Below are 12960 nucleotides of genomic sequence, written 5' to 3' on the forward strand. Positions count from 1 at the left end.
CAATGAGTGCAATTAAAAAGCGCAAATAAGCTGAATGAATGGACGAAATTCAATGCAGATTTAATGAATGATTTACATAGACAGCGGGGACAAAAACTATTTATAAGAATACTTTATAGATGCGGGCATCGGACCACGACGGGCTCAACATATCTCTCTCTTTTTTCGCCGCATCTCGGGGAGTTTGTGTTTTGTATTTTAATTGCGCCATTTCCCATATCAGCTGCCCGATTATTTGTTCTAGTCAACAGACATAAATAAGACTAACAAAAAAGGAAAGAAATGCAGGGAGAAGGGTGAGTTGCAGATACAAAAACAAAAACACAAACACAGTTTCAGATACGGATACAGGCCACAAAAATCTGACTAATTAGATGGTGCCCGACATTTGATTTGTTATTTATTTCCAGCTCCATTATGACTGCTCGCCACACAAATTGACGGATGACCTCCGCCACCCTCGCTGGATATCTAATGGATACTCTAGATATTACTAGTATTTTCCCAGGGAAAAGATCGCACTTTGCCGAATTTAGGTGGGCTACCAGATAGAAGACTAACCCCAGAACAAGATCTTGGCCCCGCCCGGTTGTTTGTTTGGGTTGGGTTTTCGTCTTCGGTTGGGGACAACCTTAAGTGGATTGCTCCAGTTCGCTGGCTCCCGGACTAATCGTTCGGGTTCGAGTTCGTATGATAAATGCGTTGGCGTTCTGGGAAATTGCCAATGCGTGTTTGTGTGTGCGCCCTCAAATGCATCTCATTCAGTCCACTTTCACAGTAGTTTCGTGGGCCGATCATGATCATTAGGAATGCCACGGAGGAGGACCAACCCGGACAGCTCGGCTTGATTTGGTGTCAAGTGAGCTCGGGGCGTGAACGAGTTTGTCATGTTTATGTCGTGTTCTGGACATGCAGCGCTATAAAGGGCATCCCGAAACCCAAAACAAAAAGATATTGATGCACCCAAGCCTTGTTTTCTAGAGCGTGGACAACTCTACTTAGTTTTTAATTACTTATGGGATTTCGAAAATTTTAAGTTTGAAACATAATACATGTTAAGGAAAATGTTTAATGTAGAGATTCAAGAAGGCATAATAATAATCAAATAAAAGGTTTAAATAAAAATGTTTAATACGTTCTAAATTTTGCAGATGCGTTTTTGGCATTAAAAAAATTCCGATCCCACAATTAAACTTTTAGAATTCGTAACTTTACCAAATTTAAGGTGTCATCCCTCTTAAGACTTGTGATTCCATTCTCTAAAAATCTGCATTCAAAATTTTAAATTTAACGTTGATCAAATTTCTGACCCATTTTAATGTTAGTTATTTCTAACTTTCAGTTGTCTTGTAATACAGTGACTCAAAATTGGACTTCGATAGTCCATAACTTTGACAAACTTAATCCGATTTCAAAGTGGCATACCTCTAAAGACTTGTGATTCGATTCTCTAAAAATCTGCATTCAAAATTTTCAATTTAACGTTGATCAAATTTTTGACCCATTTTCATGTAAGTTATTTCTAATTTTCCGATGTCTTGTAATACAGTGACTCAAAATTGGACTTCGATAGTCCATAACTTTGCCAAACTTAATCCAATTCCAAAGTGGCATACCTCTAAAGACTTGTGATTCCATTCTCTAAAAATCTGCATTCAAAATTTTCAATTTAACGTTGATCAAATTTTTGACCCATTTTCATGTTAGTTATTTCTAATTTTCCGATGTCTTGTAATACAGTGACTCAAAATTGGACTTCGATAGTCCATAACTTTGCCAAACTTAATCCGATTTCAAAGTGGCATACCTCTAAAGACTTGTGATTCCATTCTCTAAAAATCTGCATTTAAAATTTTCAATTTAACGTTGACCAACTTTTTGACCCATTTTCATGTTAGTTATTTCTAATTTTCCGATGTCTTGTAATACAGTGACTCAAAATTGGACTTCGATAGTCCATAACTTTGCCAAACTTAATCCGATTCCAAAGTGGCATACCTCTAAAGACTTGTGATTCGATTCTCTAAAAATCTGCATTCAAAATTTTCAATTTAACGTTGATCAAATTTTTGACCCATTTTCATGTTAGTTATTTCTAAGTTTCCGATGTCTTGTAATACAGTGACTCAAAATTGGACTTCGATAGTCCATAACTTTGCCAAACTTAATCCGATTCCAAAGTGGCATACCTCTAAAGACTTGTGATTCCATTCTCTAAAAATCTGCATTCAAAATTTTCAATTTAACGTTGATCAAATTTTTGACCCATTTTCATGTTAGTTATTTCTAAGTTTCCGATGTCTTACAATAGTGGAAATTGGTTGTAGTATAATTTGAAACTTAATCCGTTAAGTGGCTCTCTAGACTGTGTTGATTCTTAAATTGTCATTTTATTCGTTGTTTTTGACCCTTTTTGTTGTTTTTTATTTTCCGTGTTTCGTGACTCAATTGGACTTGTGTCCTACTTTACTATCCATAGTGGCTCCTCTAAGCTTGTGTTCCTTTAAATTGTTTAAATTTTTTTACGTTGATATTTTTGCCTTTTGTTAGTTTTTTATTTTCGTGTTTGTAATACGTGACTAATTGGACTTGTGTCCTACTTTGCCAACTTAATCCGATTTAAGTGACATGCTCTAAGACTTGTGTTCCTTCTTAAATCTGTTAATTTTTTTAACGTTGTATTTTTGCCTTTTTGTAGTTTTTTATTTTGTGTTTGTATACAGTGACTCAAATTGGACTTCGTGTCCTACTTTGCAACTTATCCGTTTAAGTGGCATGCTCTAAGACTTGTGTCCATTTAATATCTGATTAATTTTTCATGTTAGTTTTTTAATTTTCCGATGTCTTGTATACAGTGACTAAATTGGACTTCGTGTCTACTTTGCAACTTAATCCGATTCAGTGGCTACCTCTAAAGACTTGTGATTCCATTTCTAAAATCTGATTCAAATTTTATTTAACGTTGATCAAATTTTTGACCCTTTTCTGTTAGTTTTTTATTTTCCGATGTCTTGTTGGTGACTAAATTGGACTCTGATTCCTACTTTACAATATAATCCGATTTCAAAGTGGTCCTCTAAGACTTGTGGTTGGTTCTCTAAAAGTGTTAAGTTTGTTTTGGTTGACCGCTTTTTTTTTTGTTGGTTATTTTAGTTTCTAGTTGCCAGGTGCATTGGCTCTGTTCCTACTTTACCAATATATCCGATTTTAGTGGCATACCTCTAAGCTTGTGGTTGGTTCTCTAAAATCTGCTTAATTTTTAATTTAACGTTGTCAATTTTTGCCATTTTTGTTGTTTTTTTTTTCGTGTTTACATACGGACTAATTGGACTTGGTCTCTTGCCAAACTTAATCCGATTCCAAAGTGTATACCTCTAAGACTTTTGATTTTCTTAAAATCTGCATTAAAATTTTAATTTAACGTTGATATTTTGGCTTTTGTTAGTTTTTTATTTTCTGTCTTGTTAGTGACTATTGGACTTCGTGTCCTACTTTGCAACTTATCCGATCAAGTGGCTCCTCAAGACTTGGATCCTTCTAAAATCTGCATTATTTTCTTTACGTTGTCTTTTTTGACCCTTTTTGTAGTTATTTTGTTTTCGTGTTTGTATACAGTGACTAATTGGCTTGGTGTTATTTGCAACTTAATCGTTTCAAAGTGGTAGTCTAGACTTGTGTTCCATTTAAATCTGCATTAATTTTTTACGTGTATTTTTGACCATTTTTGTAAGTTATTTCTGATTTTCCGATGTCTTGTTCAGTGACTAATTGGTTTGTCCTACTTTGAACTTAACCATTCAGTGGCTGCTCTAAGCTGTGTTTTTAAATTGTTAATTTTATTTACGTTGTATTTTGCCTTTTTGTTAGTTATTTTGTTTTCCGATGTCTTGTATATGATATGTCCATAATTTGCCAACTTAATCCATTTAAGTGGTCCTTTAAAGACTTGTGATTCCATTCTCTAAAAATCTGCATTCAAAATTTTCCATTTAACGTTGATCAAATTTTTGACCAAAAAACAGAAAACAATAAAATAACAGACTGTGTAAAGCGGCTCTTAGCTTTTTTGATAGTCTCACATGTTGAAGGTCCGAGGTTCGACCCCACAATTCCCAGATCATAAATCCCCCAAGTGACATTTTTACGAGCTTCCAATTATTCTCGTACTCACCCACAGACATAATGGTTCCTTCCTTATGATAATTGCTGGAAAAGTCTTATGTTGTCTATATTTTCGGATTGTTTCTCACTTCCCAATGCCCTCTTCGATTTGGGGAGTCTCTTCACCTGTTGGGCTTTGCACTTGTTATGGCCAGTTAAGGCGCTTCCGGCGGATACGTCAAAGTTTTTGGACACATTTGTAGGATGGAGACCTGCGGACCATAGAAAATAGATAGGGAAGCACAACAATTAATATTAAACAAATTTATTTAATTAAATATGCGCATGGCAAAGCACGAAAAGCAGCAGAAACCATAAATATTGCTGGGATGGGGGGAATTAAAACTAAAGTACAAAGTGTGGGCTTATGCCTAACGGTTTGAGAGGAAACTCAATAGAAATTTCCCAACGGAAGCAAAAACTTTTCCGACTTCCCCCCAAAAAAAAACTCACCCGGAAATGCACCACCACACAACTATTTTATTAATTATTTTTAAAGATGCACTCGCAGAGTTTTGGCCATTTGAATACTGCCAGTTTACAACTTCCTTTCAGCCCAGTTTAAAGTGTGACAGGCCTCGGTGACCACAAACCGCAATTAGTACATTAAATTATTAAGTACAAGGGCCATAAAATATCCACAGAACGCACACACATGCCCACAGGCAATTTGTACTTGACTCCCTAGTTGGAAGTCTCGTTCGTCGTGGCTCGTTCCGAAATGCCACAGATATTTTTATTGGCATATTTCTTATTTATAAGTCAATTCACATTCGCTCAGCATATTGATTTCAATTCTGATTTGGTGCGAGAAACTCTTCCCCGCCCCCAGAAAGTCCTCATCCCCTTTAATGAACTTCGCAATCGCTGGCATCAATACATCAACGCTCGACCGTTTTACTCGACTCGAATTGGGGGCCCCTTCTATCCACACAAAAGTGTGTGATCAAATCGGATTTGTGTCGAAACCTTGATAAAAAATTTTGGTTTGACAGCCAGTCAATGTTTAAAAGAATGTTTGGTTTCTATCGAACCAAATTCATATTAGCTTGCCTCTATATTGCACAAACAAAATTCGAAGATTAATCCGTTTGCACATAGTCCGTAAATTATGTATTTCTATGTTTGCAGTCTTGTATTCATGCAATCATGTTTAAAAGTTTATAGGGTTTCATTAAGTTGAAATAGAAAGATATTTGAGATATTAATTTTAACGAAAACAAAGTCTCAATATATTGTTTGCATCTTTTAAATTGTATTTAAGTTCTTTAGATAGCCAACATTCTGTGTTAACTTTATTGCCAAATTAACAACCGTTTTGTTTATTAAAATGTATTTTTTTTTTTTTAAATCAAAACCAATCATTATATATATATATATATATATATATATATATATATATATATATATATATATATATATATAAGAAAACTACAGTATAAGAAAACTTTAGCCACGAAAAGCACTAACTATATATAGCCAGCAATGTATTGTTTACAACATTGTAACCCAATTGGAATTCTTAGAAACGATCATCGAACCAGAACATAGTTCCCAAAGTATGCGCTTTTCTTCACGTATTGTTTACTCACACAAATATCTAAATATAGTGAGTAATAGAGTGCGATTTGTACTCAGGATGACATTGAAAAAAACTAGGGAATATATTAGTTGACTCTTACAAGTCATTAAAGATGGAATTATTAAGTAAATAAGTCATTAAAAAAGCTCGTAAAAGGCCTCGATTCACTCTCTTTCGCAGAGAACTGAGGAAAGCAATTAAAGCGTATAGTAGGGATCGGAATCGGGGATCTGGCTGGGGCAGCTGCTGTTCTGCCTTCGTTTAAGACGATTATTTCATTTAAGATGGTGACATTCATTTGCATATCAATGTGAGAGTGCTCCCCTTCGTCTGCCCCCCTTTAAATGCCCATGTGTGTGTGTTTTCGGCTTGATTGCTACGATTTTCATTACGTTTTACCGGATATTCCAATTTAGGTAAATGCGACGTTGCCAGCAACAGCAACAGCAACAGCAGCAACATCAGAAACATCAGCAACTACAGCAGCCACATCGACATCAGTCCGAGCATGAAGCGGGATTAATGTGCCCGTGGCGACATCCATCAGCATCCAGGCCGAAAAAAAACCCAAGATCAAGTGGAGCACAACCATCCGCGGAGACAGTTGTCCCGGGGGATTGAACTGCCGAGACTTCCCATTAAATCCAATCCAATCCCTACCCCACTGCTTTTGGCACCTGTCTGCAGATTCACGTGAAACATCTATTGTTCACATTTACTGGTTCATTACTTTCACTTTGCATGAAGTAAACAAATTCTATTGAATTTTATTATTAAGGGGAAATGGATCTAAAAATTCTAGGAATTAATCATTGCACAGAAAGTTTTGTATACCCTATTAAAAGATACATTAATGCTAAATTAAATGGTACAATTTTATAATATAAACCGATAACTAGTGTTAATCCAAAAACTGATAAATAGTGTTAATCCAAAAACTAACAGAAAATTAAAATAGAAATACAAGTTTTTTATGTTTTACCTTTTTACACAAGTTTTTATAAGCTCATAAGATATGAATAAATATTCAAACTTGTCTTTTTTTAAAATAATAAGTGAAGTCATTGATAACTTTATAATATTAATGGGTGGCTAATTTTTTTTCGGATTTCCATTTAACACAATTCCAGTTTTATGTTTTATTTTTAATAGCTTATCAAATTTATTTGTTGAATCGAGCACGTATTATTCGCATCGAAAACTGCACTTACACACGGAGAAAAACACAGCAAATGGAACGATCGGCGATTCAGAAGATTGACGATGGACGAGCGGGCAATTTACAAGATCGTTTGCGACGCGTCGGCCAAAGTTTTGCAATTGAGCGCCACACGATACGGAATACAATCGAATAAATCAATTGAAGCGTTCGCAGCGCGCTTTTCGCTTTTCGAATTTGTCAAACGGCCAATGAAGAAACGAAAAAAAATTAAGTTATTCAAAAATTGAAATCGCTGGCCGTCGAGCGTGGAAGCGATGCCAATAAAATTTATAATAAATATGCCCCGGCCAAAGGAATACGTCAGCGTTGAAGAGAAGGCAATTTATGTGCGCAACAACAATAGGATCGTTTGTAAACAATTAAAATAGTTTGTTGGACGACCAAAACAAAAAATTTCAATTAGGAAAGAGAGAGAGAAAGCTACGAAAGAGTAACGAAAAATAGTAAAGAGCGCAAGAAGAGAGACGACAAATAAAAAAAGCGGGAAGGCACTCAGAGTTCTTGCTGGTTTATTTATAAAAAAAGAGTACATTCTTCACATTGCATATGTTTAAATATATATTTAAAAAAAAATTGGAGCAAACTAAAGACAGCGAGAGCAGCTGTCGAAAAATGTAGCACAGCAAACAGCTGACGCGGAATGAGAGGGAAAATAGAGAAAAGAGAAAAAAGCCAACACGCATACGCAATGTTGTACGCCAAAAACATTTTCAATCCACCCACGCAACCATTGCATTTTAACAGGAAAATATGTTTGGATACGGAGAACTCATTTTGCTAAAATTAATATTAATCATCGTGGCTATGGTAATATGTACATTATGAGTCGAATATCTTAAAAGGTTAATTGCTAGTCCGCACACTTGAATCATCGATAAGCAATAATTTATTAAAAATAAAAAGAATGTTTTCAAAAAAAATTTTTAATACCACAAATATTCAACATCCAATTTTTTATATCGCTTTCACAGGTTAGCCTTTTGAACGCAATTTTTTTGCCTGATGAAAAACAAATTGAATGATTTGTTGATGAGATCTCACCACCTTAAAATCTGTACTTTAAACTTTCCCTGCCTTAATTTTCTGAAACGTGCTGTATATACGAAATTCTCAGGAATCTTGTCTGCTGTTTGACATTTTGATGGATTTCACTCTGACATTTCTCATGTTCGCAATTTTAAATGCGCTTTTTTTCCCCTCTTCATTTTTAGCATTTGTGTCGTCGGTGTTTTTGTTTTATTCGGTTTTCCGCTTATCTCGATCAGCCATGCGTTCGAATTTGTGCCAAAAAAATATGCGATATGTGGGTGCACCACCAGTTGAAAGCAGGAGCCTCACCGAAACCGTCGAAACCACCGACTGAGTGGCGCTGGCACGCACGTTTTACGAGCCTCGCTTTTTGGCCACTTACAGCACATAAATACAAAGTGGTTGACAAGCGCATAAAGACCTCGATGAGATCGTTAAATTAATGAATTTACATAGACTCAACGGCCACAAATGAATATGGCCAACAATTAAAATTTAGTTCAATTGTTTTCATTTGTCAGAAGTCTGTCGTCGGCACATCGCTCGCAACCTGTTGCATTTGCATTTAAAAGACCGCAATTATTTAGCCTGCCCCTTTGCCGATTTTTATCTATAGCCTCATTCGAAACATCTGGGCCTGGTTTGGCATGGGTTTCTCAGGTGCTGGCGTGTAGTCAAATTAATGACATTTGCTTGCGAGGAAATCAAACTGATGGCATACACGAGCAATGCAAACGAACGGGCCAATGATAAGCGGGCTAAGAATTTGGCACAGAGAAAGCCAGGTGCTTTATTTGGGGGAATGCTCGGAATTTAAGGCTGATAAATAGATACGGTTATTGAGAATAACGATCGTGATCCAAGTAGCTGTCTAGGGTACTCCATTTACCATTGAATTGTAAAAATTATAGTACAACAAGTTTGCTCAAATAAAATGTCTTAAAGTTCCACTTTTATTTATGCTTATAAATATATTTAATAAATGGTATATATATGTAAGCACACAAACAAAAATTTGATAAGATTTAATAAGAAAAACCAATGGCACACATTAATTTCACACTTTTCATTTGCACAAAATATCTGAAATCAACTTTCAAAAATTTAAAAAAATTAGAAACCATCCCTTTCAAAAATACGTTGAAATCTTATTTTTCAAGTCACATAAAATCGTAAAAATCTCAATTGATTTTGCATAAATTCCTTCCGAAAATAACCCAAATTTATTCACGTTTTGTACAGAATTCACACCGATATGACGGATTACCTCACGGATTGCTCTCCATAAAAAGCCAAGTTTATTCCCGAACGAGTCGTGTGCCAAGCCAACAAATCCCGATACAATAACTTATGCGATCGGTACCAAAACACAAAATGACCAAGAAATAAAAGCAGTGAAATGCAATAAAATAAATCTATGTGTGCAACAACAATTACTGGTGAGCACAAAAACAACATTGTGCGATGGAATGTGTGTGTTTGGGTTTCTGTGTGTGGGGCAGTGTGTGGAATATTAATTAAAGTTGCGAGCTTTGATTTCTTCCCAACGACTTGGAGGCAGGCGTACAAGTGTTTTGCGTTGTAAAAACAAGCGAAAGCAAAACACCAGCAGCCTCGCAGAGAAGAATAAACAGACACAGAGGGAAAATATTAGTTCTTTTTTATAAATTAAATAATAATTATATTATAACTACTTAAAAATGTGTGAGAACTGTGACTTACAAATTAAATAAATAAGCCACTTTCAATTTTTTCACACCAATTGTTACATTTTTATCAAGTTAATTAATGTTAATTGCAAGTGTAAGTAATGTTAAGTGTATATAAATAATAGTAGCAAAGCATTTTTAGCTTAATTAATATGCAATATTATTTTTTCATAATTTATTTTAGGTACCCACACATTAGTGTGCTACATACATAATCTATATATGGCCCCTATTTATGCGAAAATTGGTCCCTTTTGTACTAAAGTCTACGTTATTTTTATCAGTGCATCTCGCACAAGCGATGAAATTCAAATTCGAATTAAACGCATTCCGGAGAAGAGCAGGCATGCAAAACGCGTAGCGCGAAGATCAGCAGCGAGATTAAAAGGGGGCGGGAATGTTGAAGTGGGGTTCGGACTCGCAGATTGCATAAATGGCAACCATTTGCAACAGCATTTAGCATTAAGCACAATATGTAGCCCTCCTTTGCATTTAAGACACGCATCTTGCATATTTCGCCTTGATGTTGATCGACAGTTTGACATTTTATGTCGTCGCCGCCTGTCAAAAGAACGGCGGTTACTTTTTTCTTGTTCAGTTCGCTGATTTTTGCTATGCCATTTTGTTGTTATTATTTAACGAGAAAAAAATTGTTTTTCCTTATCCTAAACTTACCCACTGTGACCGATAGGTGGCGCACTGCTCTTGTTGATCCAATCTCGATTGTTTTCCCTTTTCCAGCGCAAAAAACACACACAAAACGTATTAAAAACACAAACACACAGGGGTAAACAAATGCGAAATTCCAGTCACGAGCACTTTTCTCAATTTTTTCAGTTTTTCCGCTGCACTCGCAGTCCGAAATCCGGTGCATATATATATATAAATATTCGGGGAGGCTATGGCCAACCGATCCGACCCGATCCACGCCAAAACCAAAACGAAAATTAAATAGCCGCCGCTCGTTGGCTGTTTGCTTTTACAGCTTTTTCTGCTTTTCTGCCCAGCGGACCAAAGAGAAGCGGAGCGGATCGCTTTGGATCGCAGAGCAATAAAAATAAAAGCAGAGCAGTGGATGGGCAACAACAAAAATAACAACTACAAAGAGGGGGAGGGGGTGGAAAAAGTTTGGCGCGCTTTGGCGCTCGTCTGCATATGTATATGTAGATTGGAGCTCTTTAAATTGAAGAGAAAGATAAAGAGCTGAATGAAAGAGAGCACTGTGCATCTGTTTAGGGGTAAAAGTTCGGATAAGGAACTCTAAGTTAATCAACAGCTTTATTCTTTCCAATTTTTTCGATTTCTTATTTGTTTATTAATTAGTTTTTATAATATGACTCAATCTAAAATTTCCAATTCAGCTATGAGTAATTATTAAACATTTTTAAGAATTTCCAATCACTCATCTTTAACGAAATAATAAGGATCAGTGATGAAAGAGTTTCCATTAAGGTAAGAAAAAATCAAAAATAAATCTTTAATTAGTAACTTAACCTTTCTAAGTTAACCTTTGTTCATTAATTGTATTTGTTTATTTTTTCTGGCTTATTAATTTAAAGTGAAATATTTTTCTACCCATAAAGCCAACATTGCGTATGAGTAATAACACCCCCAAATTAAAGTGTATTAAAGTTTATTGTTTTACGCGCTTAAGCTGATTTGAAAAGCTAATTCTCTCCACAAAACACCTGAGCAAATCTTAGTCTTTCAATTGGTTTGCTTTAAGCACATTTCTTTGACTTATTAGACAAAGATTTAGTCATATTTTTTAGTCGTCTTAGAGTGAATGTCCAAAATGGTATCTTTAAAGTACATCTTGCTGCTCCTTGCCGTGTTTTATTTCCTGGATGATGCTGCGGCGGTCACCTGTGATGTGGCACCCACGGATGCCTCCTGCATCGACTGTCGAGTGTATCCCACCCATATTGAGTGCCTGCAGAGGATCCATTGGGCTCAAACAACAACTGCTGCCCCGATAACAACGGTCACCACCAAAAGATCACGCATCGGCAGAATTCGCAACTTCTTTAGCACTTTCATCACACGAATGAGAAGTAAAAGTTGGTTTTAAATATACAAATGATAAACACATGTATGGATATTAAATATCACTATTTTTTCTTAACTTGTTATTGGGATGAGGGTATGAGAAACGCTTCTTGTAGAAAACAGGGGTATATTGTTTTCATTTTAAAGTAGATCATAAAAATTAAACAGCTTTCTTAGTCAACTCAAGTTTATAGCAGATGCATAGATTATAAAAAAAGGAACCGAAGAATTCTGATAAACATTGCTTAAGTTACAGTATCTGGACTTTCATTTTTAAAAGAAAACGCCTATAGGTATGCAACATTATTTGATTTAAACGGTATGCGTAACCAAATCCAATAATATTTGAGTAACTTAGTTACACTAAAACAAGATAGGTTCTATTTTTTTATTTATTTTTTTTATTAGATTTTGAATACATTTTTAAAACTGTTTTGTTAACAACCTCATTATTTTATTTTTGACTCTGAGCTTCATGTTCTTAATGGTTGCAAATATTGTTGGTGGTGTTGTTGTTGTGGTTGTGGAGGAAGTTGGAGCCACCGTGGTTGTTGTTGTAGTGGTGGTGCATTCATCGTTGGTGGTGTCGGTGGTGCAATCGATGCAATTGGCATCCGTGGGATCATCGGCGCAGGTGACAGCCAGAACTCCATTCAAACACCAGAATATCGCTGATATCAGGATAAGAAATTTGGACGCCAGCATATTGATCACTTTAATTGATTTTACAGTTTCCAAATTGGCAATATTGGTCTTCCTCTGTCGCCCGACATATTTATACGATTTTTTAGGGGTAACGGAAGTTTTGTTTGTTTTATTATTTGTTTCGGATTTTTGCGAACGCGGAAATTGGCAATAGACGTTGATCAAATTGTTGTCTAACTTTTTGTAGATTGTTTAATTATTTTTTGGTTGTCTTTAACTCGCAGATGTTGCAAAAACAAAAATTTAAGTAACAAATAATAATCATTGTTTATGAATCATAAATCAAACAAACGCAGATGTTATTGAGATTTGGCAATAAAAATATAACGAAAGTGTAGAAGAAAAATAATTTTAAGATATCGTTAATTAATAATTAATAGGCAATCGATTTTCAATGAGGCTAAGCTGTTAGTCAATATATTTATTTTTTAATAAATATTATATTATATAAATAATATATAAATTCTAATAATTATTAAATAATAATTCCAACTTTCACGAGC

General features: G+C 35.3%; 3 protein-coding genes across 3 annotated transcripts in view; 1 reads left to right on the forward strand and 2 right to left on the reverse strand.

Annotated features, from left to right (window-relative positions):
• LOC108050729 overlaps nucleotides 1-10626 on the reverse strand; it is a 35972-nt gene extending 25346 nt beyond the window's left edge. Inside the window, 2 exon segments of the mRNA XM_044458432.1 lie at nucleotides 4172-4373; nucleotides 10379-10626. Coding sequence (XP_044314367.1) covers nucleotides 4172-4181 — 10 coding nt within the window. The 5' untranslated portion in view covers nucleotides 4182-4373; nucleotides 10379-10626.
• An 866-nt stretch (nucleotides 10627-11492) lies between these two features.
• Nucleotides 11493-11781, forward strand: LOC108038938. The gene has a single exon (XM_017115831.2). The coding sequence runs from the start codon at nucleotides 11499-11501 to the stop codon at nucleotides 11772-11774; it is 276 nt and encodes a 91-aa protein (XP_016971320.1). The 5' UTR covers nucleotides 11493-11498; the 3' UTR covers nucleotides 11775-11781.
• Nucleotides 11782-12175: 394 nt separating this feature from the next.
• LOC123037506 (ELMO domain-containing protein C-like) lies at nucleotides 12176-12457 on the reverse strand. The gene has a single exon (XM_044458558.1). The coding sequence runs from the start codon at nucleotides 12455-12457 to the stop codon at nucleotides 12176-12178; it is 282 nt and encodes a 93-aa protein (XP_044314493.1).
• Nucleotides 12458-12960: the final 503 nt, after the last annotated feature.

This window comes from Drosophila rhopaloa, unplaced genomic scaffold, assembly GCF_018152115.1.
Source record: "Drosophila rhopaloa isolate 14029-0021.01 unplaced genomic scaffold, ASM1815211v1 contig_167, whole genome shotgun sequence".
Lineage (NCBI taxonomy): Eukaryota > Metazoa > Arthropoda > Insecta > Diptera > Drosophilidae > Drosophila > Drosophila rhopaloa.